This window comes from Haliotis asinina, chromosome 1 (assembly GCF_037392515.1).
Source record: "Haliotis asinina isolate JCU_RB_2024 chromosome 1, JCU_Hal_asi_v2, whole genome shotgun sequence".
NCBI classification, from domain to species: Eukaryota; Metazoa; Mollusca; class Gastropoda; order Lepetellida; family Haliotidae; genus Haliotis; species Haliotis asinina.
In genome coordinates, this window is record NC_090280.1 from 59,459,423 (window position 1) to 59,480,953 (window position 21,531).

Here is a 21,531-nt window from a genome sequence, read left to right on the forward strand (position 1 = left end):
GGTCTGTGAGGTCACCTCTCATAACCAGCAGAGGTGGTGCACACACAGTCTCTCTCTCTCTCTTCCCCATCTCCCCCCCCCCACCTCCCCCCCCCCCCCCCCCCCCCCCCACACACACACACACAGATATATTTTCCTGTGGTCTGTAGACTGTCATGCAGCCTTAAAAACCAAACACACTGATCCCTTAAGCTTGAACATAAGACAGTTTACAGGACAGGATGCTTCAGACTATAGGATAAAAAGAGACTGCATCTCTCGTATAGATATGATATTACTAGCATGACCTCTTAACAAAATAATGTTCTCTCATAACTACACAACATGAACCGGCATTAGTGTGCACACTTCTTCCATCTGAAATCCCCATCCACGAGGACAGCTGATATAAGTGACGTGATATCACTGACTATTTCAAGCCATAACTATCTCTAAACTACACGTTTCAGAAGAAACCTGAGTTAGGGAGACGCTTCTAATCACCTGGGAACAGCAGCTTCTGTGAGAGGGTGCAGGAAGGACGTGTGTCTGTTTCCTCCAATTAAACGTACAATAAGCAATAAAACTTTATCATACTTCTACAGAAAGTATCACAACACCACCTTGCTCGTTTAAAAATTATAATCGTTATCGTACATATGAACACGAACAGAGATATGTGTTTAAAAACTTGTTTTACTGACACACGTCAAACCCATTTAAACTCAAATGTACTGATGTTGAAGAGTTAATGCTTTCTGTTATAATTTATCTTTTTATGTTCGTACACAAACTTTATGAGCCACACGACGTGTATTTCTGTGCATGAGAGATTACATAGGCATGGGTAGGAAAGCATCTTAACAGACCGTGATACATAAGACCTGTATGTCAGGCTGGTGGCTGTCAAATAGTTTTAAATAGTTAATTAGCCACATAATGTGCTAACCTTCATTACAGGGAACACACAGAGAAATCTCCAGCTTCTGATAGATACAACGTGAGGGGTTAACAGATTCCACTGGCAATCAAGACACTTTGAAGATTCTTTTACACATTGCAGCCTTATTTCCAAGTACATCCACCCAAATGAGAACTATTCAAAAAAAAAAATACAATACACAAGATACTATATGATCTCCGCCATAAAACAGCATAATAAACAAAATCCACCCACTAAACCTTCAAAATCTACAGTTATACTCCATAATCCACACAATGAAACAGTACAATCCACTCTATAAACCATATTATCCACACATATATACTCTATAATCCACAAAATAAAACCATACAAACCACAAAAAAAACATGAGCCACACAATAAACCACAGAATTCTTACAATAAAACTGCATAATCCACAAGGCGAGAACAGTCCAACTAACACACACCTCACTTAATACTAATGGTCTAAGTAACATAGCATTTCCCTCAGTCTTCTCTAGTCCCACACCAGGGGGCTGTTAATAGTGTTTATTATCCCAGTATTCTAGAATAATCTAAGCCTGACCAAACAGCAGTTATGAAAACACATTAATGCCCTCCATCATCACACAATACATAACAGGCCACCTACAAAGTTTATATTAGTTTACACTCTCAGGTCCAGTGAAGGATTATCATCAACATTATTTTGCTCATTTTAGTCGTTTTATGCCAAAAATGCTGATTTTAATGTGACTTCATCCTTAAATGTAAAGATATATACTGAAGTCAATTCCCATAAATAACTGTGAAAGATTGATTTGGATTTTATACCGCTTTAGCACTATCACAGCAGAACACCAGAAATGAGCATCACCCACATTTGGGGTACTGAACCTGGGTTTTAGGTATGATGAGCTAACGCTTTAACCACTTGGCTACCCTACTACCCCAAACATCTGCTTTAGGAAACATACACCAAAAGTATAATTGATTGGCAAGCTAACAAATTATCTGGAAAGCACCAGAGTTGTTACCTGCACTACATAACTTGGACTATAAACATGTAGCTTTTAAAGTCTGGACTATATCCTTCTGAAATTTGAACTTATATCACAGAATATTTTGACTTACCTGGATATTCTGAAATGATGCATTAAATCCAGTGTTGGAACACAGCCAAGTGGAAACATGGTTCCAAATGATCAATTACCAACCACTCAAGATACTAATCCTAATAAATATAGCAAAACTGCTCATAGCCATGACAGCTGAACCAGCATTTCAGTTCAGTTCCACAATTTCCATAACACATTAATTACTTCCAAATAACATTGAACATTGTGAAATCTGTTAACATGACCATTCATATGCTGCCAGAACATAGAAGTGTTTGAAACAGCTTGCACAACTGTCACAGCCTTGAGTAGTACAGCAGTAATGACATCATCAATTATTGTTGATCACCTTTAATTAATAGAAGGTAATCAAGAATGTACACATCCTGAGTTGGCTGTCCCCTAGGGCAAATCCAAAGTATCAGCCGTCTCACGAGGAATTTCAATTGCAACATAATCTGACACTTAGGTCTGACAGCAAGATAAGCCACATGTATTGCAGAGTAAAATATACAGGGATGGGAGCCAGCAATCTGGGTTCGTATCAGACAGTAGCACTTCAATTAGATTAAATTAAATTAGTGGAACGTTTTGGGGAGCTTGCTTTGAAATGATCCCAGAAATCATGGAACATGTCAGCTTGACGGTTAACGTTATCAAGGTGAGCTATGAACATGAAACAAAAAAGTCAGTCTGTGATTTTAGTTGTTAGTGTGAAAACCGAGTCTAGTAAAATTTATGAAAATTTGTGATGACACCTTGTGTTCACGATAATTGCAAACATGCATTGTCATTTCCATTCATTAACAGGAAGATCTACTGAAAATGATGCTAAGAAGTTAGAACTAGTAGACTCAAAGCAGCATTTTGGCTGAACCTGATACAGTGGTCAATAATATGAGCACAAAAACATAACTCTACACTGTAAGAAATGTATTACATAAAATAAAAAGGAATACGATAAACATCATAAAAATAAAGATTTCACTCCATGGAAGCAATATGCATGACATCTGGGTATTATGGGTTTATTATCCCCCCTGCATGTAGAGTGAGTGAGTGAGTGACTTTAGTTTTACGCAGTACTCAGCAATATTCCAGCTATATGGCGATGGTCTGTAAATAATCGAGTCTGGACCAGACAATCCAGTCATATCCAAGCATAGTCACCTTTTATGGCAAGCATGGGTTACAGAAGGCCTATTCAACCCAGGGACCTTCACAGGTCCCCTTCATGAAGAAGCTGACAATTTGTGGTCAATATCAGTCGGTAAAAGACAAAGTTTTACAGCAGTCCTGTGTGTAACATGCATATCATTGTAACAACAACATCACATCCAGTCCACACCCTATTCTTGTTGTCAAAATAAACAGGTACAGAAGATGATAGTCTCAGAGACTTGGCTCCCTACTGGTGACAGACTAGACATGTCATCACTACAACATGGATGTGGTAGCCATTGTAAGGGGTCTCTGACACAGATGATAGTCTTAAAGGGAAGGCTCCCTACTGGTGTCGGACTAGACATGTCATCACTACAACATGGATGTGGTAGCCATTGTAAGGGATCTCTGACACAGATGATAGTCTTATGGGGAAGGCTCCCTACTGGTGTCGGACTAGACATGTCATCACTACAACATGGATGTGGTAGCCATTGTAAGGGATCTCTGACACAGATGATAGTCTTATGGGGAAGGCTCCCTACTGGTGTCGGACTAGACATGTCATCACTACAACATGGATGTGGTAGCCATTGTAGGGGATCTCTGACACAGATGATAGTCTTAAAGGGAAGGCTCCCTACTGGTGTCGGACTAGACATGTCATCACTACAACATGGATGTGGTAGCCATTGTAGGGGATATCTGACACAGATGATAGTCTTATGGGGAAGGCTCCCTACTGGTGTCGGACTAGACATGTCATCACAACATGGATGTGGTAGCCATTGTAGGGGATCTCTGACACAGATGATAGTCTTAAAGGGAAAGCTCCCTACTGGTGTCGGACTAGACATGTCATCACTACAACATGGATGTGGTAGCCATTGTAAGGGATATCTGACACAGATGATAGTCTTATGGGGAAGGCTCCCTACTGGTGTCGGACTAGACATGTCATCACTACAACATGGATGTGGTAGCCATTGTAGGGGGTCTCTGACACAGATGATAGTCTTAATGGGAAAGCTCCCTACTGGTGTCGGACTAGACATGTCATCACTACAACATGGATGTGGTAGCCATTGTAAGGAATCTCGGACACAGATGATAGTCTTAAAGGGAAGGCTCCCTACTGGTGTCGGACTAGACATGTCATCACTACAACATGGATGTGGTAGCCATTGTAGGGGACCTCTGACACAGATGATAGTCTTATGGGGAAGGCTCCCTACTGGTGTCGGACTAGACATGTCATCACTACAACATGGATGTGGTAGCCATTGTAGGGGATATCTGACACAGATGATAGTCTTATGGGGAAGGCTCCCTACTGGTGTCGGACTAGACATGTCATCACTACAACATGGATGTGGTAGCCATTGTAAGGGATCTCTGACACAGATGATAGCCTTAAAGGGAAGGCTCCCTACTGGTGTCGGACTAGACATGTCATCACTACAACATAATTGTGGTAGCCATTGTAAGGGATATCTGACACAGATGATAGTCTTATGGGGAAGGCTCCCTACTGGTGTCGGACTAGACATGTCATCACTACAACATGGATGTGGTAGCCATTGTAGGGGGTCTCTGACACAGATGATAGTCTTAATGGGAAAGCTCCCTACTGGTGTCGGACTAGACATGTCATCACTACAACATAATTGTGGTAGCCATTGTAAGGAATCTCGGACACAGATGATAGTCTTAAAGGGAAAGCTCCCTACTGGTGTCGGACTAGACATGTCATCACTACAACATGGATGTGGTAGCCATTGTAGGGGGTCTCTGACACAGATGATAGTCTTATGGGGAAGGCTCCCTACTGGTGTCGGACTAGACATGTCATCACTACAACATGGATGTGGTAGCCATTGTAGGGGGTCTCTGACACAGATGATAGTCTTAAAGGGAAGGCTCCCAACTGGTGTCGGACTAAGTTATGAATGTTTTATGGTGCATAAGACTCAACATTTGGGATCAAATACCCAGGCCTGGTCTGAGCAAGCGCGTGAGTTTAGATATATTCCGCTTTAGCAAATATTTCAACAATATCGCTTAAAGGTACACCCGAAATTGGTTACATTTGGAAAATCGAGCCCCAGTCTTAGGCATAATAAGCAAACACTTTAACCACTTGGCTACCCAACCCTCCCCAGGGCTAGGTCTGAATCTGTCACTGTTTGCTTCAGTATGTTACCACGTAAATAGTATTAAAACTGCATGGAAATTAAATGTGTCAGCTACTATAAATAAAGAGTTCACAAAGCTGTCATCACATTAAGTCAGTATAAAATATCTCAGAATCAAATGTTCAATAGCACAATTTACAAAAACTTTAACCTGGTAACATTTTATAGCCAGAAAGATTTGAAAGGCGCTGTCAGTAGGTGTGACGCTTGTGTTGAGTAGGCAGCATTGGTAGGGGTTGATCCAGGAGTTTGGGGTTTGGGGCTAGTGAGTGAGCGAGGTTTTACACAGTTTTAACCAATATTCCAGTGAAATCATGACAGGAGGACAACAGAAATAGGTTGCATAAGTTTTGCCCATGTGGGGAATCAAAACCAGGTTTTCAGCATGACATGTTTGAACCATTTAGCTACCCCATCACAGCAGATATGGGGGTTGGACGACACTGAGGTCTGGGATTAAGGGTTCGTGGACTATGATGGGAGAGAGGCTAGAGGGACAAGGGGCTAGATAAGGTGCAGAGGGAACCTACAGTCCCTACAGCCAAAGGTTGGGGTAACAGTCACAGAGTTTGGTCTCTTTCACTCATGTTTCAAGACTACAGGAAACTGAATCAGAAAATTAAACATTTTTGTCAGTGAATTTAGTCAAAAATTAATGCTTTAATTTCAGTTTCTACATAATTCATCCCTCAAGCAGTCACTATTCAGGATATTATAAGCAGCTGACTCTACAAAACTACAAAGACATTCTTACACCTAACAAGTTCCAACCCATCACCATATGTCTACTTGTTTAAAAGAAGACACAAGGTAAAGAGAGAAAAACATCTTTAAGATGCAATCTCTGAGACTTGATATAACCTAATCAGAAAAACAAAATACCTAATCTTTCACCTGACAAAAACTAGACACATCTACAAACTTCACACTGAAACATACAAGATAAGTGACAACAAAGCACTGACAAACCTTCCCACAGAGGCGAAATCCAAACCAGCATGCAAGTTGCCACGCTTCTACATGTCTGTCAGCATCAATGAGCAAAACGCTCATTTCAGGGCAGTCCATTCTGAGGAGAGGGGGGTGCAGTAGGCAGAACCCAGATGCATAAACCAACAGTTCTAAATTTAACATATTTACAGTATTTGAATGAAATTGCTGGAATTTCGGAAGAGCTCATTCCAAAATGAATGGGAAGACAAGGCTTCGTTGTGGTAATGTAAATATATAGACTGTTAAGACACTTTGAAAGATGCTCAGGTTTAGGTTGTAAATAGAGGTGTTTCTTCTGAAGCTCTAAACATGCATTATAACCAATATGTGATATATATGTATTGTATCATTCAATTGTTATTATAAAAAGCAAAGAACCATGAATTTACATTAAGTGGGAGGGTAATATGAGTTTCTCCACAAAGCATACATCGGGGTTTTACATTTTATTTGGCCATTAAATATAGACATGTGGACAGCAATGTTCAGGAATAGATTTATGTTGATTATTTACTAACATTAAGCATGTCACTCAAAACAGCAGGTGCACTGTTAACAGCCTTTAACATATCTTTAGAATGAAATGAAATCAGCAATAAGAAAACAAAATACCTGCTAGAGCTTCGTAGACTATCATTCTCATGGACCATAGGTCATAAAGGCCAAAATAAATAAATAAATAAATAAATGAATGAATGAATGAATGAATGAATGAATGAATAAATAATTAAATGAATGAATGAATGAATGAATGAATGAATAAATAATTGAATGAATGAATGAATGAATGAATGAATGAATGAATGAATGAATGAATGAATGAATGAATGAATAAATAAATAAATAAATAAATAAATAAATAAATAAATAAATAAATAAATAAATAAATAAATAAATAAATTTCTCCTGCACAGTAAGCTGTACTACTTTCAGTCATTTTAAATATCAGGGGGTACATGACAGAATGTCTCTATTCCCCTCCTCTTTCAGCAGGGCTTAGTGACCTGCTTGAACAATGTGACCTTTGCTCTTGGGGTCACAGCTAGTGATTAGGCAACTTATTAGCTAAACTAATATCTTGATGACAGAGACAAACAGATTTGGAATTAAAACATGTTCATTATCTCCCAGTCGCCCCTGAAAGAGATCCCAACACAAGCAAACATCTGTTACCAAGTGTCACGTTACGCTAACATTAAAGTTTCATTCAGCTGTGCTGTAATAAACATAGCCATGACATTGTTGCATAAAAGAAGTGAGGCATATAGTTTCACTTCCAATTTGCAGCATAATTATTACAAAATCATACATTAATTGCTGAATATTCACTGTACTTTTGGGCAACTGGAGCCATACTTGATTCAAGGGGACAATTGTTTAGTTACAACAAATATGTGATTAAACTTCACTTCTGTTCTTTTATTTTTTATTTCAATTTCTGTTACTTTCACATACAACTATGGTGTCATCACTATTTAAAAAAGGTATATCAACATACAATATCACAATGGACTCAACTCCAGCATAGATTGTTCATGATTAAGTAAATAATTTTGTTGGTTTTATATCCATATACAAACAAGATCCACCTATTCAAATACCATCCTATTACTGACATGAATATTTTCTACTCAAACAGTAATTTTCTAAATAGCAAAATCTCTTCATATCACTTCACATAAATCCTCCCAAACAATAACATGGAAATAAACACTATCAAACAACAACCTTTTGTCTGGGCTTGGAAAAAGGAACAGTCTGATTTATGGGGGACACAAGCAATGAAACATAACAAAAATGGCACTTCCTGGCAGAGGAGCTTCTGGGCACACACCTGGCTGACTCTTGGAGCTTCAAGATGGCTCAGCGTTACAGGGGGAGATCCATCTTTGTAATCAGTACCGACAGCTACTACTGTCAGGAGGTGTATATGATAGGCAACAGGGAAATAACATTGTCTTCTGTGTTACACACATGAGTACCTAGCAGGATGTTACGCCCCTACAGATTCTATAGGAAGTTACTATACAGCTCAGATGTTTATAGGAATAGTCCTTGTTAGAAGTGTTTGTCTGATGATAAACTCCACACTAAGCATTATTCCTGGGATATGACAGAGGTCAGGAAATATCTGAGCCAGGGTCAGAAAGGGCAGTGATTGACGTCATGAGCACTGGGTGACAACATGAGTATTGATTGATGGAACTGAAATACAATGTCATGCATCAATCAAGTCAGCAAGTCTGGCTAACCAATCCCAGTAAACTACTGCTAAACACTATCAAACAATACTGCTCAGATGTTAGATGCTTAGTTTCTGAATATATATATTTGATAGTAACAAATAAGCCCTTTTCAACTGAAAAAGAGCCCCAGTAAGATGAGAAATTTATAACCTGAAGAAATCTAGACTTGCTTCAATTAGGGCTTCAGCACTGAAGGGACAGTTTGGGAACATAATGTGGTTTAGGGACAATGAGTCAGATGCCATTGCAGGGATGGCTAGGCAATAGGGACAAAAATGTGGTTTAGGGACTGTGAGGCAGACCCCATTGCAGGGATGGCTAGGCATTAGGGATAATAATGTGGTTTAGGGACTATAAGACATACTACTCAGATATTTACAAGGATATTCTCAGTTGGGAGTTGTTTGCTATTTAACTAGACACTCAACAATATTCCAGAGATATGACTGAAGTCAGGAAATTGAGCCAAGACCCAGAGATTGACATCATGAGCATTGATTAGAACATTGACCACTCCAAAATTATTTAGTAAGTACAGTTTTACGCCAGTTTCAGCAATATTCCAGAAATAACATGACAGAGGACACCAGAAATGGGCTTCACACATTGTACCCATGAAGGGAATCAAACTCAAGTCTTCAGCATGATGAGCCAACACTTTAACCACCCACCCAATATTTTCAGGATCTTAAGAGTGTAGGAAACTAGATCTCTGTGTACAATCAACTCTACAGCTCCAAATATGTACTGATACACTGATACCTGTGTCTTGTGCCACACTTCCACTGAGGACCTTGGTATTCAAGACATGGGGGTTATTTGTACTGTGCTAAAAAAACATTACTAGTAGTCACTTGGAGGAAAACGGTTGCCAGACAGCTATACAGATACACTAAACAGGGGGCAGAATAAAGAAGTTGTTTAATCCGTAAAAATTGTCTTCATTCTTGAACATCTCAACTTCCAGAATGCTAATCAAAGAAAACGCTGCACAATTGTGTATTTCACCAAAGACAAAAGCATATTGCAGAAGGTATAGAACACGTGTTGTCAATCACAATAAATCTACCAGTGTTTCAGCTACATGTACTGAACCAAGCTGTTCTGGGCAATTAGTGTTGTTTCTTCTTGAGTGGCAGTTTGTTGTCTATTTCGCTATAGACATGAGAACACATTGCAGGAAGTTACAGCACTTCAAGTTCTAACATTGAGAACTTTGAACCGCCCAGGACTCTTTGTTATGAAAGAACTGAAGCACTTTTGTGTGGTAATGTACTAAGGCTTAATTACTTGGTACATGCTGTAAGTTCTGAAGAAACAAGAAGACAATTGTCTGTCTCTTTTGCTATGGACTTGATGAATTTACAAACTGCAAACACACTCTGTGACAACAGGAACTTGTACTAAGAGAGACAGAATAGCAACATTCCAGCAATATCACCGCAAAGGAAGTAAAGAGATGGGTACCAATGAGGGGAAGTGAACCCAGGTCTTTGGTGTGACAAACCAACACTTAATACCACTAGGCTACCCTAAAGCACAAAGTCTGAGTCTTGGATAACATGGTTGGTTAAGTATGCTCTTTTATAATATAAACAGAATTACATCATAATCTACTGAAAATGACAGTAAGCGCCAGACACAAAAGTTTGAAGACAGAGTGCAATCACATGGATTATGGGATATCTACAACAAAGAGAGAGCTTGTCCATTTCACTACCGACCCATGCTGAATAAACATCATCATCTGATATTCAAAGATATTTCATCAAGATACTTGAAGCATCTTAAATGATAACTCACCGACCAAATCTTGTTCACTACAACAACAATAATTTACTGACAGAGGTTTTATCAGGAGTCAGACCAACCATTTCCTGTGCCTGTCAAATGTCAGATAAACACTACCATAATGTGTGGAAATGTACATCTCATCCCAATCAAGCTTTGAAATCTATGTCCCTATCACACAGTTTCCTGCGGTAAAGATAATGCGTTTCAATTACTGCAACTTCCTGCAAATACACTTTGTTGATGTGACAGGACCACAGTGGCTCTCACCACGACAGTCAACGATTACAGTTATGACCTACAAATCTCCAGGACATTTAGCTCAGAGAATGGCATGAAGTATAATGGTAATATCAAAGGAATTTGTTGAACATTAAACAATCAGAGTATAGGTTTACTGCTTACATGAAATAAGCAGTAGTTGATTAAGAAACATACAGGAATTCCCATGTCAGAAGCTTACCACGTGATATATTGTGGTTACATTGTAACACTGTACGTAAAGTTCAACGTATAAAAACAATTAGCATTAATAATGGACATTTATACAGGGCCTGTATCCCGACACTTGCCTGAAAGCACTAAGACGTTATTACCCCTGTTCATCCAAGCTGCTTTAAGGAGCTTAGGTTGTCAGTCATAAGACCTTTCCCATCGGGTACCCATTCGAAGACGTTATTACCCCAGTTCATCCAAGCTGCTTTAAGGAGCTTAGGTTAACAGTTATAAGACCTTTCCCATCGGGTACCCATTCTAAGGCATTATTACTCCAGTTCATCCAAGCTGCTTTAAGGAGCTTAGGTTAACAGTTATAAGACCTTTCCCATCGGGTACCCATTCACTGCTGGATGAGGAGAGGCATTTTGAACTGGATAATTTGAGTAGATTGAGACCTCATGCGAGACATGTGATTCACAAGATTACCTTCTGAGTATGCATGCATTTTTCATAATATTCTTATATATTTGTTTATAGAAACTTTGATTAACTTCCATATAAATCAATCAACTGTTTTATAGAATATCCAAACAGTTTTTACCAGAAATACAATAAAACAATTCCTTGTCAGACATTTTGTACTCAACTCTTGAGACCAACAGCCGGTCTACAAGTACTAAACTTTAAACTAGAAATTAAACTGTTTGAAAAGCAAACAGTGTAGAGTTATTTATATGAATGCAGATGAATGCCTATTCATTTGCTGAAAAAACAATATTGGTAATGTTTGTTCTCTTCCGAACATGGTTATGATAACTCAACAAATATACACGGGACAAGCATGATATTCCATCCATCATCACACGATACTGACTCTCCAAAGGGAGACAACTCTTAAAAGCAAATATAATTATGTCACAGGTTCAACCATCCATGCCACCCTTCTCTGGGAAAACAGTCTCAAGGTAGCTAGAGGCCAATGCTACCAAATCACAAAGAAAAATGAATTCATTCTAACCTTCATTTATGTTATCAAATTGTTAAGATTTAAGTCATCAGTTTCATCAACATACAACTACAACACAATACCAAACTGACATTGCTTTTCCTAAATCTATAATAGTAATAATAACCAAATGGGAACAAAGTGCAAGAAGTAACATAATTGTGAATAAAAGTGAAATAAATTTATTAGTGGCATTGTTGTGTAAAGTTGAAAACAAGTAAATAAACAAAATTAAAATTTAAAAAAAAAACACAAGAGAAGACAAAATTCACTAAAATGTTTCATTTAAATACCCAACCCAAAATGTCAGCAACAACCATTCAACATGTGCAGGGGTTAACCTAAACCTGGGTTAGCAGGAATTCAATTTAGGAACAATGACTTGTTCAACAAAATTCACCAATGAACATCACCAACACAACAGAATACCTACTAGAGAACTTTGTGATGTATGTCCATTCTGCCAATGCAATGAAAGATATCAAAATCAGAAAAATACTTCAACAAAATATAAATAAATCACAGGAATCTGAATAATTGCTCAAAAACAATAATTATGTCTTTCTTACTAGCAAACATCTCTTTCTCGCTCCAAACTTGTCTCTCAAGGTCACCCTCTCTCCCGATAATCCTCTCTACAAATTACCCTCTCTCCAATTTACCTTTTCTCCAGATTTCCCTCTTTCAAATTCATCCTTTCTGTTAATTACCCTCTCTCCAATTTATCTTCTTTCCAACTTATGCTCTCTCCAGATCAGCCTCTCTCTTTCCAAATTATCCTCTCTCAAGATTACCCTCTCTCTAATTTATCCTCTCTCCAGACTACCTTCTCTCCAATTTACCTTCCCTAAAATTTATCCTCTCTCCAATTTAACAGTTCACCAGACTTTGTTTTTAAATACCGCACTCAGCAATATTCCAGTTACATGGAAGTGGTCTGTAAATCATGGAGTCGGTAGCAGACAATCCATTGACCAACAATGTGAGCATTGATCTATGCAAGTGGGATACAACCAAGTCAATGACATGATCACCTGATCCCATTTGTTGCAACTTGTGATCAACATCAGTTACTGCAGACCAGATCTAACCCCAGATCATAATTTGTCTCTCTAAACTTCCCTATCTTTTGACTACCATCACTCCAAACCACCATTTCCAAACAACCCAATCTCCGAAGCATAATTCACGCTTAATCCAAATCACACTACACAAACCCTGAATGTCTTATTTACATTCAGCACACACTTTTTCATGATCATGTCATTCACTGCGTTTTAAAAGTCCAGAAAGACATAAATCTTGATCACCAAATCTGAACTTCAGATTCCTGTGAACACATAACAAAACATGTTAAAGTAAAATTGCTCATGTCTTTCAAGACGATAGGAAATAAGGAAACTTGAAATTTGATAGCTAAAAAGTAAATCAGATCTTTCTAAAGAAATCAGGGGTTGACAGATCTTCGAGACCCCTAGCCCATGAACAGGAGAAATAGCATTAGGAAGGCAGTAGCTCTTGGTTCAGTGGGCTATGGCTAGTCGATGCCGTATACTAACACAAATGTTTCAGAAAACCCAATTATCTCATGCATAATAAATCTTTCATTCCAGGATATACTGACCCCAACAAATAAGGGTACACATGAAAGCGCAAGTGTTTTTTAATATTTACCAAGATTCTGTAAAAACATTGGCTGCACCGTGGGCAAAAATATTAAAAAAAAATAAAGGAACCATGCGATGAAGTGGTGTTCCCTTATTTGTTCTCAGTGTACATTTTTATAGCAATAAAAAACAAATGTGTGTTCTTGAATGCCTTTGAGATTTATACATACATTCAAACACCAGCCAATAGGCCACTCGGTTTATTTTTTTACTTCAACATATAAATCAACATTTTTAAGAACAGACTTTACGTCATGTTTTATTTGAACAGTGTATGTATGTTACAATGGTGCATAGGACAAGATGATGGATTCATCTTCCTGCTTCCAGTGTCACACTGAAGTAGATTGCATGTTCCTACTGTGTTGTCATCAATAGGTTATGCCTGTACCTTCAACACAGTACAAAGTTTAAACATAACAGTGTCATTAAAGTTGGTGCGAGAAAGTTACAGTTTCATATTACTTTTCATTTTTGAAAGAAAACTCAGCCAACAAAGTGGAAGAACTGATTAAATGAGTGTGTTTTTAAACTGCTTTTAGCAATATTCCGCTTTAACAATATTCCACTTCAAACAATATTCTGTAATATCATGGAAGGGGACACCAGAAATGGGCTTCGCACATTGTACCCATGAGTAGAATCGAGTCCAGGTCTTCAATGTGACAAGCAAACACTTTAACCACTTGGCTACACCACCACCCCTCGCAAAGTGGGAGAAAGTAACTAACACTGCACTGGTACTCACTGACCAAAGTTGATAATATTTCATGGTTCAATAACAGGAATTAACATATTTCCAGATAGTCATCTAGAAACAGGTGGATTCCATCTGTTAGCAATAATCATTTCAACCAGGATATTTTCCGCAATGCATTTTGAGATTGCAAAGCAATTGCTTCTTCAAATAAAATAGCATGACGTAGATCCTGTTTTCATTCCAAATATACAAACTAGACTAAATTGCTAACATGTGTGAAGTATTCTGTACATGTTCAAGTTTGAAAACTTGCACTTGGCAACACATTTCACAGTGAATGAAATTCCAACTAAGATCAACCTGACATGTACCAATGCCATCCCACCACAAAAACTTACAGATTAAACCAATTTAGAAGAGACATATTTTATCATTTCCATGGAATTAATATCTTAATATCTGACTTGATATCTACATGCTGACAGACAGAATCTTGTTCGGAAGGCATATATAGGTGTGAAACCCATGTTAAAAAATATGGGCGTTGTGTTTATCTTACAAACACAATGAGAGTATTGTGGAATGCACCTTGTTCAACATCCCCTTAAAAGTAAATTCCATTTTTAATCTTACCATTAGAAGTAATATTGTGATCATTTCAAATGAAAGATTTTTCATGAATCTTTTGGGAAGAGCCAGTTTCTTTTCATGGCCATGTCATAACAGCTCATGCAAAGTCTAGACTAAATAAACAAATGGTTGATAGCATGGGTATCAATACAAGGGGGAGGGGGGGGGGGTATCTTGTTACACAATCACCCATGCCACATGGGAATTGGGAATCTAGCCCTTAAACAACACAGAAGGGCAGATAACCAGATGTCAACATGACCTGTGTCATAATTGTCAAAGTAACCCACCTCTCTATGATCTGGTGACATCTACAAATAATATATTTGATCCAATTCCATTATACCTGACAAGGGACCTTTAGAAGGTTTATGCATAATTTAGAACATGGTAAATTATTGAGTGAGTCAAATCTACAAATGAGCAATCATTCATGCAACAAAATGTTGATCATAAAAGATATCTCATATTGTAAAGTCAACATTTTCTACAAAGATCTGTTTTCTCAGTCTGACACTAAACTAACTTGTGAATATGATTTAACAAACGAAAATGTTAAGGAATAAATGAATGAATGTCTTGTGCCACAATCAGTTATCCAGCACTACCAAGGCAGACTGTGAAAAAAACATAACCTACGCCATGCCAGTAAACATAGGTTTGGTGATATAACACACAATTCGGGGCCTTGTCTCCCACCTAGCTTGTGGTTCCCACCTAGCTTCCGGTTCCACACAAGGGGGATCACTCTTTAAACAATGACACCTTGCTCTGTGATCTATAGGGGTATGAAAAGAGTACCAGTACATAAAAAAACATGACAGCTGACTTACCTGACTCAGGCCGATTCTGTAGCTCAGCTTGTCAATATCCAGGTTGTCCATCACCTGTAGCACAGCCTGAAATACACAACACACAAATAAACAAAAGTCAACAAGCCATCACAGTGACACTTAAACATTTTGACTTTTGACAGTCATTGCACTATGGTCACATCAAAAGTATCCTGGTGCAGATCAGTGAACTCCCAGCACATAACTCTGTAAAGTCTAGTCATAATGCAGTATTCACAAACAGCTATCATGCAGTACAGATAGAGTTAACAGTAATCCAACATTCAGCCGTGTTGCCATGGTTTCTGTGCTAGCTGATCTATTATTGACTGGAGCATCTGTACTCCTAAAACTCCCTGCTGCAAATGTTTTGGTTTCGTTTTTTTTTTTATGTTCAATGCACTGTTCACAATAACCTACCTTGAAGATTGGATTATTGCTTGCAAACAATCATGTCTGGACCAAACAATCCAATGATTGATATTTCTAGCATAGATCAATAGTGAGTGAGTTTTGTTTTATGCCACCCTCAGCAATATTCCAGCTACATGGTAGCAGTTTGCACATTATCAAGCCTGAACTAGACAATCCAGTGATCAACAGCATAAGCACTGATCTATGTAATTAGGATAACATAGCATGTATCAACCAAGTTAGCAAGTCTGACCAACCGATCCTGTTAGTTGCCTCTCACTACAAGCACGAGTTATGGAAGATCAGTCCTAACCCAGATCTTCATGGGCTCTATACTACTAGGGTATAATGACACACAATGGACCAAAACACTAAGTCTGACCATGAATTATTTTTGCAAATCTTCTAGGAACAGTATAAGCTTCTAGGATCTGTTCTCACCTGTGTTCATCAAAATTCAAATGACATATCACTTTTGATGCTATCCCATTCGACATCAACACTACATTCTAATTAACGCTTTCGATAACCAATGTAACTGCTTCCGATATTCGATACTGACAGGTATTCTGATGCACAGCCTGACCACCTGATCCACAATGATCTCTTAGGTCCAGTATTGGAGGTTTGAACTTCACTCTCCCTTCCAAAAGGAAACAGCTTTGACAAAAGTAATAAAGAATTATTTTATCCAATCTATCAGGTCACTTGTCCTCAACACTGCTTCAGACCTTCAATACTGACTGCCAGTTAACTTCAGTTACCTTCTTCTCATCCATATCCTTGTCTGGGCGAGCATTGGGAGCAACCAGGACTTCAAATTTCTGCCTGAACTCAGAAAATTGCATATAATCTGGGAATCCTGCAAAAGTAGAGAACAGCAATTATGAGTTACCTCCCTTAATGCAACTGATGGTTTGTCAGGAGTTATATCCCCTTTGACTATAGACTGACTCCCATGGGCAATTTAGATGTTAGAAATACACTTGAACAAGAAATTTTAACGGTAGATATTCACTTGTGCCTCACTCAAGCAACAGAATGACTGAATGTGTTTCACCATGCTTTTAGCAATATTCCAGCAATATCACAACGGGAAACACCACAAATGGGCTCCAAACATTGTATCCGTGTGGGGAACTGAATTTGAGTCCTTGTCATTATGAGAAAATCTTTAAACCACCAGGCTGTCACACCGCCTACTTAAATAATTGACATTAGCAAAGAGGTAAACATATGATACGAAAATAAAGCTTTCTACCAAGAGATTGAACATTTTTTTGTTCAATGATATTCTTACCTTGTCTGAAAAGTCTGACAGCATCAATGATCTCAAAGCCCCGGATCTGAGCTCGAACAAGTGGGACATTCAGTAGAATCTCATCCTGGGAGTTCGGCTTGGTGGCGTTCGACAGTGACGACTTGAGCTCACACAAGCCAGCAGAGTGTTGTGGTACAATACAGTGCAGGAAATGACACTTTGTCTTCCTGACTGTCTCCATCACAGAATCCTGGAAGAGAACAGAATGTGAGATTGTTGTTTAAACTTGACTTCGAAGTTTATAAATTAAATAATCCTGTATGGACCAGACAATCCAACGATCAACATGATGAGTACTGATCCATGCCATCAGGGTACAATAACATGCAATCAACAATGACACAGAACCTACCTATTTCTGCCATTTAGTCACCACTTTGGAGTTACTAGGTTCCAATTCCAATCAGGAATGAGGATAAGGAGTACATCGCAAAAAACATCAGTAGAAATTTCCAAAATTTTATACCACACATTTCCTCATTCCAGATGATTTCTAGACAACAAATACGGCTTGGTCATGTGACTTGTACGGCACCAATAAGAGAGAGAATGAGAATGGTTTTACAGCAATATTCCAGCAATATCACAGCACGACACTAAGAATGGGCGTGATATCTTAATGGCTGGTCATACAGTTTTTAATCCAGTGTAACTTTACTTTAAATTTAGGAAGATAAAATTTTGAAGAAACATCACAAATTTGGAAACACACAACAAAATTTATCTAATTGGGAAGCTGTAAGTTCTGAATCATATGGTGCAGGATACGCACTATGCAGACAGCTAAGGTAAACAAGATGAAGCAGTGATTGAGTGTGGTTTTATGTCGCTTTTAGCAACATTCCAGCAATATCATGACAGGGGACACCTGAAATGGGCTTCATGCATACTGCCCATGTATGGAATCAAACCCCAGTTTACGGTATAATGAGAAAATGCTTCAACCACTAGACTACCCCACGACCCCTTATGATGATGCAAGCAAAGACTGACCACTTGGAACTTCATCTGCAGACAGATGGACTTCTTCTTGAGTCCAGCAGCGCCCGACATGAAGGTCCTTCTCATGCTGCCAACCCGTCTCAGCGACGTGGTTCCCTCCATCCCCACAATGGACCCGCTGACAACACCAGCCACTGGGGCTTTCACACTGGTGAACAACGTACTCATGTTGTGTCTGAAACAGTCATCAGTTTCAAACATGAAAATGTTTGTCGCTAACGCCACACTGAGCAACATTTCAGCTGTATGATAACAGCACACAAATAATTGAATCCTGACTAGACGATCTAATGTGTGATAATATGAACATCAAACCTTGTACGATGACATTCAAGTCAATGAATCTGACAACCGAATCCATTTAACATAGGTTATTAAGGGACGATGTTGATGAGGAATCCCCACACAAGCAGTTTGGAACAGAGTTCAGCTAATGTTTCTGAAGGTGTTGAAACATCTGCACATATTTCTGGGCTTTCAATGATTATCAAATTTGATTCTACAAGATAAAATCTATCAGAAAATTATTCAGAGAGTAAGTAAAAAATCTTACTTTCAGTTCCATACTAAGCGTAATGTGATGCACTGTGTGAAAGACAACATAATCACGGCAAATTTGGGATTGGAGACAGACTTTGGAAAATATCAAGATCTATCAAGAACATGAAACACCTAGAAATGTTGAAACATGCCAGATAAAATAATCAAAACATATTGTTCCATATCCAGCCTTACTTCTTGGAGTCCTGTAGAACAACAGTTGCATTTTTGGAGATGGGACTGTCCCTGCATGCCTTGAGCCAGCCACTGGCATTGTACTGTACAGGGTTGGTGCCCTGGAAGTGGTTCAGGATGAATGTATGCCCAAGGGAACCCTTCCTCAACAGACTGTCACCTGAAACCATGGACATTGTGTCAGCCTTTGAGTGAGTTTCTGCTCATACGACTGGTTGGTTTGTTGTTTAACACTCCACTCAAGCTATATTCAAGCTAACAGCAGGCTCTGTTAACCATCAAATATGGACCAGAGAAACCAGTGATTAACAGCATGAGAATTGATGTTCACACAAGGGATAGGGAGAGGGTCTGCCTATTGGACCCATTTCCTAAAAGAATGAGACCTGAAAATAAGAACACTGGCTTTGATGCCCCTAGGACTTTGATGTACTTTAAACACCCAGTTTCAAAACCCAGGCCTTACTCAAACTCAAATCAAGGTGCTTAGCACCTGTGTCTTAAGACCAGTTACAACAGGGATCTTCAAGGAAATGTGAAACTTACGTCTGACTGGCTGCTCTCCATGTTGTGAAAAGAAACGTTCCATGAAGCTATCTTCCGTGGCACCAGGGAAGATGGCCTCCTCGTCCAGTATCCATAGCAACCCTTTCTTCTCAGCATCCCGAAGGTCTTGAGTGGAAGTACGTACCTGGAAACACAAAAATAAAAGAGTTGAACATGTTTAAAAGGGAATCTCACCCAAGTGGCTACTGATTTCAATTAAATTTTGCTATTAAAACAAAATTAAAATATTAAAATTAAAACAGTTATTAAATGAAAATTTAATGCAAGCCTCAGATATTTGTAACCTTATCAACATGTGTTGATACAACTGATATCAGTAAACACGAGAGTGAGATTCTATTTATCATCAAGAATCACTCTTCATTAGTTTACAATGACTGTACCAACATTAGACTTGGCATGCAGCAATGTCATAGCACTGTGGTGTCATGACATCATAGCACTGTAGGAACACAGTCCTAGGAGACATCATATGATCTCAAGCAAGCAATACCTTCTGTGGAACACAGTTTGGTATGATAAATAACTCCACCTTCATCATCACCAGTTGGAAGGACAGGGGAAATTTTACTATGACACTGACTTAATATTAAGAAAGTCAAAAGGAACTATATGTATCCATAATAATAACTATATGAATCTTCCATCAAACTCCTTACAAACTTTACAAGTCATAATTATCAACGAGCCAAACAAAGTCACCAGAATTTGGGTCTCCCCAAACTGTATTAGGCCATGTAACAAGGGACATAACTCCTAAAGCTTCATAACTTCCACTGTCATGTGACATTCTTACCGTTCCCTGCTGTGGAGCTTTGTCTATGAGGGACACAAGAGCAGCTGGGCTGTTCGTGACAAACTCAAAGTCACAGTCGATGTTTTCCTGAAATCATAAGTAGAACATGTTACATGATGATCACATACAAGATCACAAATCTCCTGCATTTGCAGACATAAGCATCCTGGGCCATCTGACAAAGGGGACAATTATTAATACAAAACAAAGGTAGTGTTCTTTCAGGTTTTAACAGAGAAACAAATTAACAGAGAAAGAACTTTCCTGATAATAGCAACAAGGTATCCTTGCTGTCAAAGTATTCTGGCCTGACACTTCACCAAGAAAACTGTCACAAGTGAACAAAATTGTCGTAAAGAGCCATTTCACACCAATAGGACAAAACCACTAGCACCATGAAGGAACCTTTGGGCTGAACTTTCACAAAACCCAACAATATTCTAACCTCAGAGAATGCAAATCTATATATGATGTACTGCACAGGAAAATTAGAGCACATCTCAGTTTTTCAGATGACCTTGATCTCCTACTGAATCAGCCTTGATCTACCTGAGCATATCTGTCCTGTTGCTGGGTGAAGGACAAGTTGTGGAAGAACAGTTGCATTCTCTCTTGGGTGTAATTGTTGCAGAGGTCCTCAAATGACGCTCCACTCTGCCTTCCACAGGTTGATGGGTTCTGGAATCCTGGTGCATCCAGCACTGTGATAGAGAACTGTGTCCGCACGTTGGAAGACAGAGATCTGGCGACATGGGAGAGAGATCAGTTTCCATCAAAGTTCACAGTTTTATGCACTTGCATGGTGTTGGTTTCAAAGAAATGGAGCAGGGATATTGACATATAAATACTCACAGACTATCAAACTGCAGGAATGGTATACAGCCATTTGGCAGTATTCCAACTATATGACAGCTGTCCATAAATAATTGAGCCTGGGCTAGACAATCCAGTGATCAATACAGCAAGACACAATTAATTCTGTCAAGTTTACAATGACATGACATAAAGCAA

The 21,531-nt window shown here is 38.7% G+C and overlaps 1 protein-coding gene across 2 annotated transcripts in view; it reads right to left on the minus strand.

Moving 5' to 3' along the window:
• Nucleotides 1-21,531, minus strand: part of LOC137295192 (unconventional myosin-XVIIIa-like) — a 124,184-nt gene that overhangs the window by 29,318 nt on the left and 73,335 nt on the right. For both annotated transcript variants that reach the window (XM_067826521.1, XM_067826515.1), the window contains exons 11-18: nucleotides 21,070-21,262; nucleotides 20,521-20,607; nucleotides 19,704-19,848; nucleotides 19,158-19,317; nucleotides 18,414-18,597; nucleotides 17,400-17,610; nucleotides 16,864-16,961; nucleotides 15,686-15,751 (exon numbers count right to left, since the gene is read on the minus strand). In XM_067826521.1, the coding sequence (XP_067682622.1) occupies nucleotides 15,686-15,751; nucleotides 16,864-16,961; nucleotides 17,400-17,610; nucleotides 18,414-18,597; nucleotides 19,158-19,317; nucleotides 19,704-19,848; nucleotides 20,521-20,607; nucleotides 21,070-21,262 (1,144 nt within the window). The remainder of the gene's footprint in view (nucleotides 1-15,685; nucleotides 15,752-16,863; nucleotides 16,962-17,399; nucleotides 17,611-18,413; nucleotides 18,598-19,157; nucleotides 19,318-19,703; nucleotides 19,849-20,520; nucleotides 20,608-21,069; nucleotides 21,263-21,531) is intronic.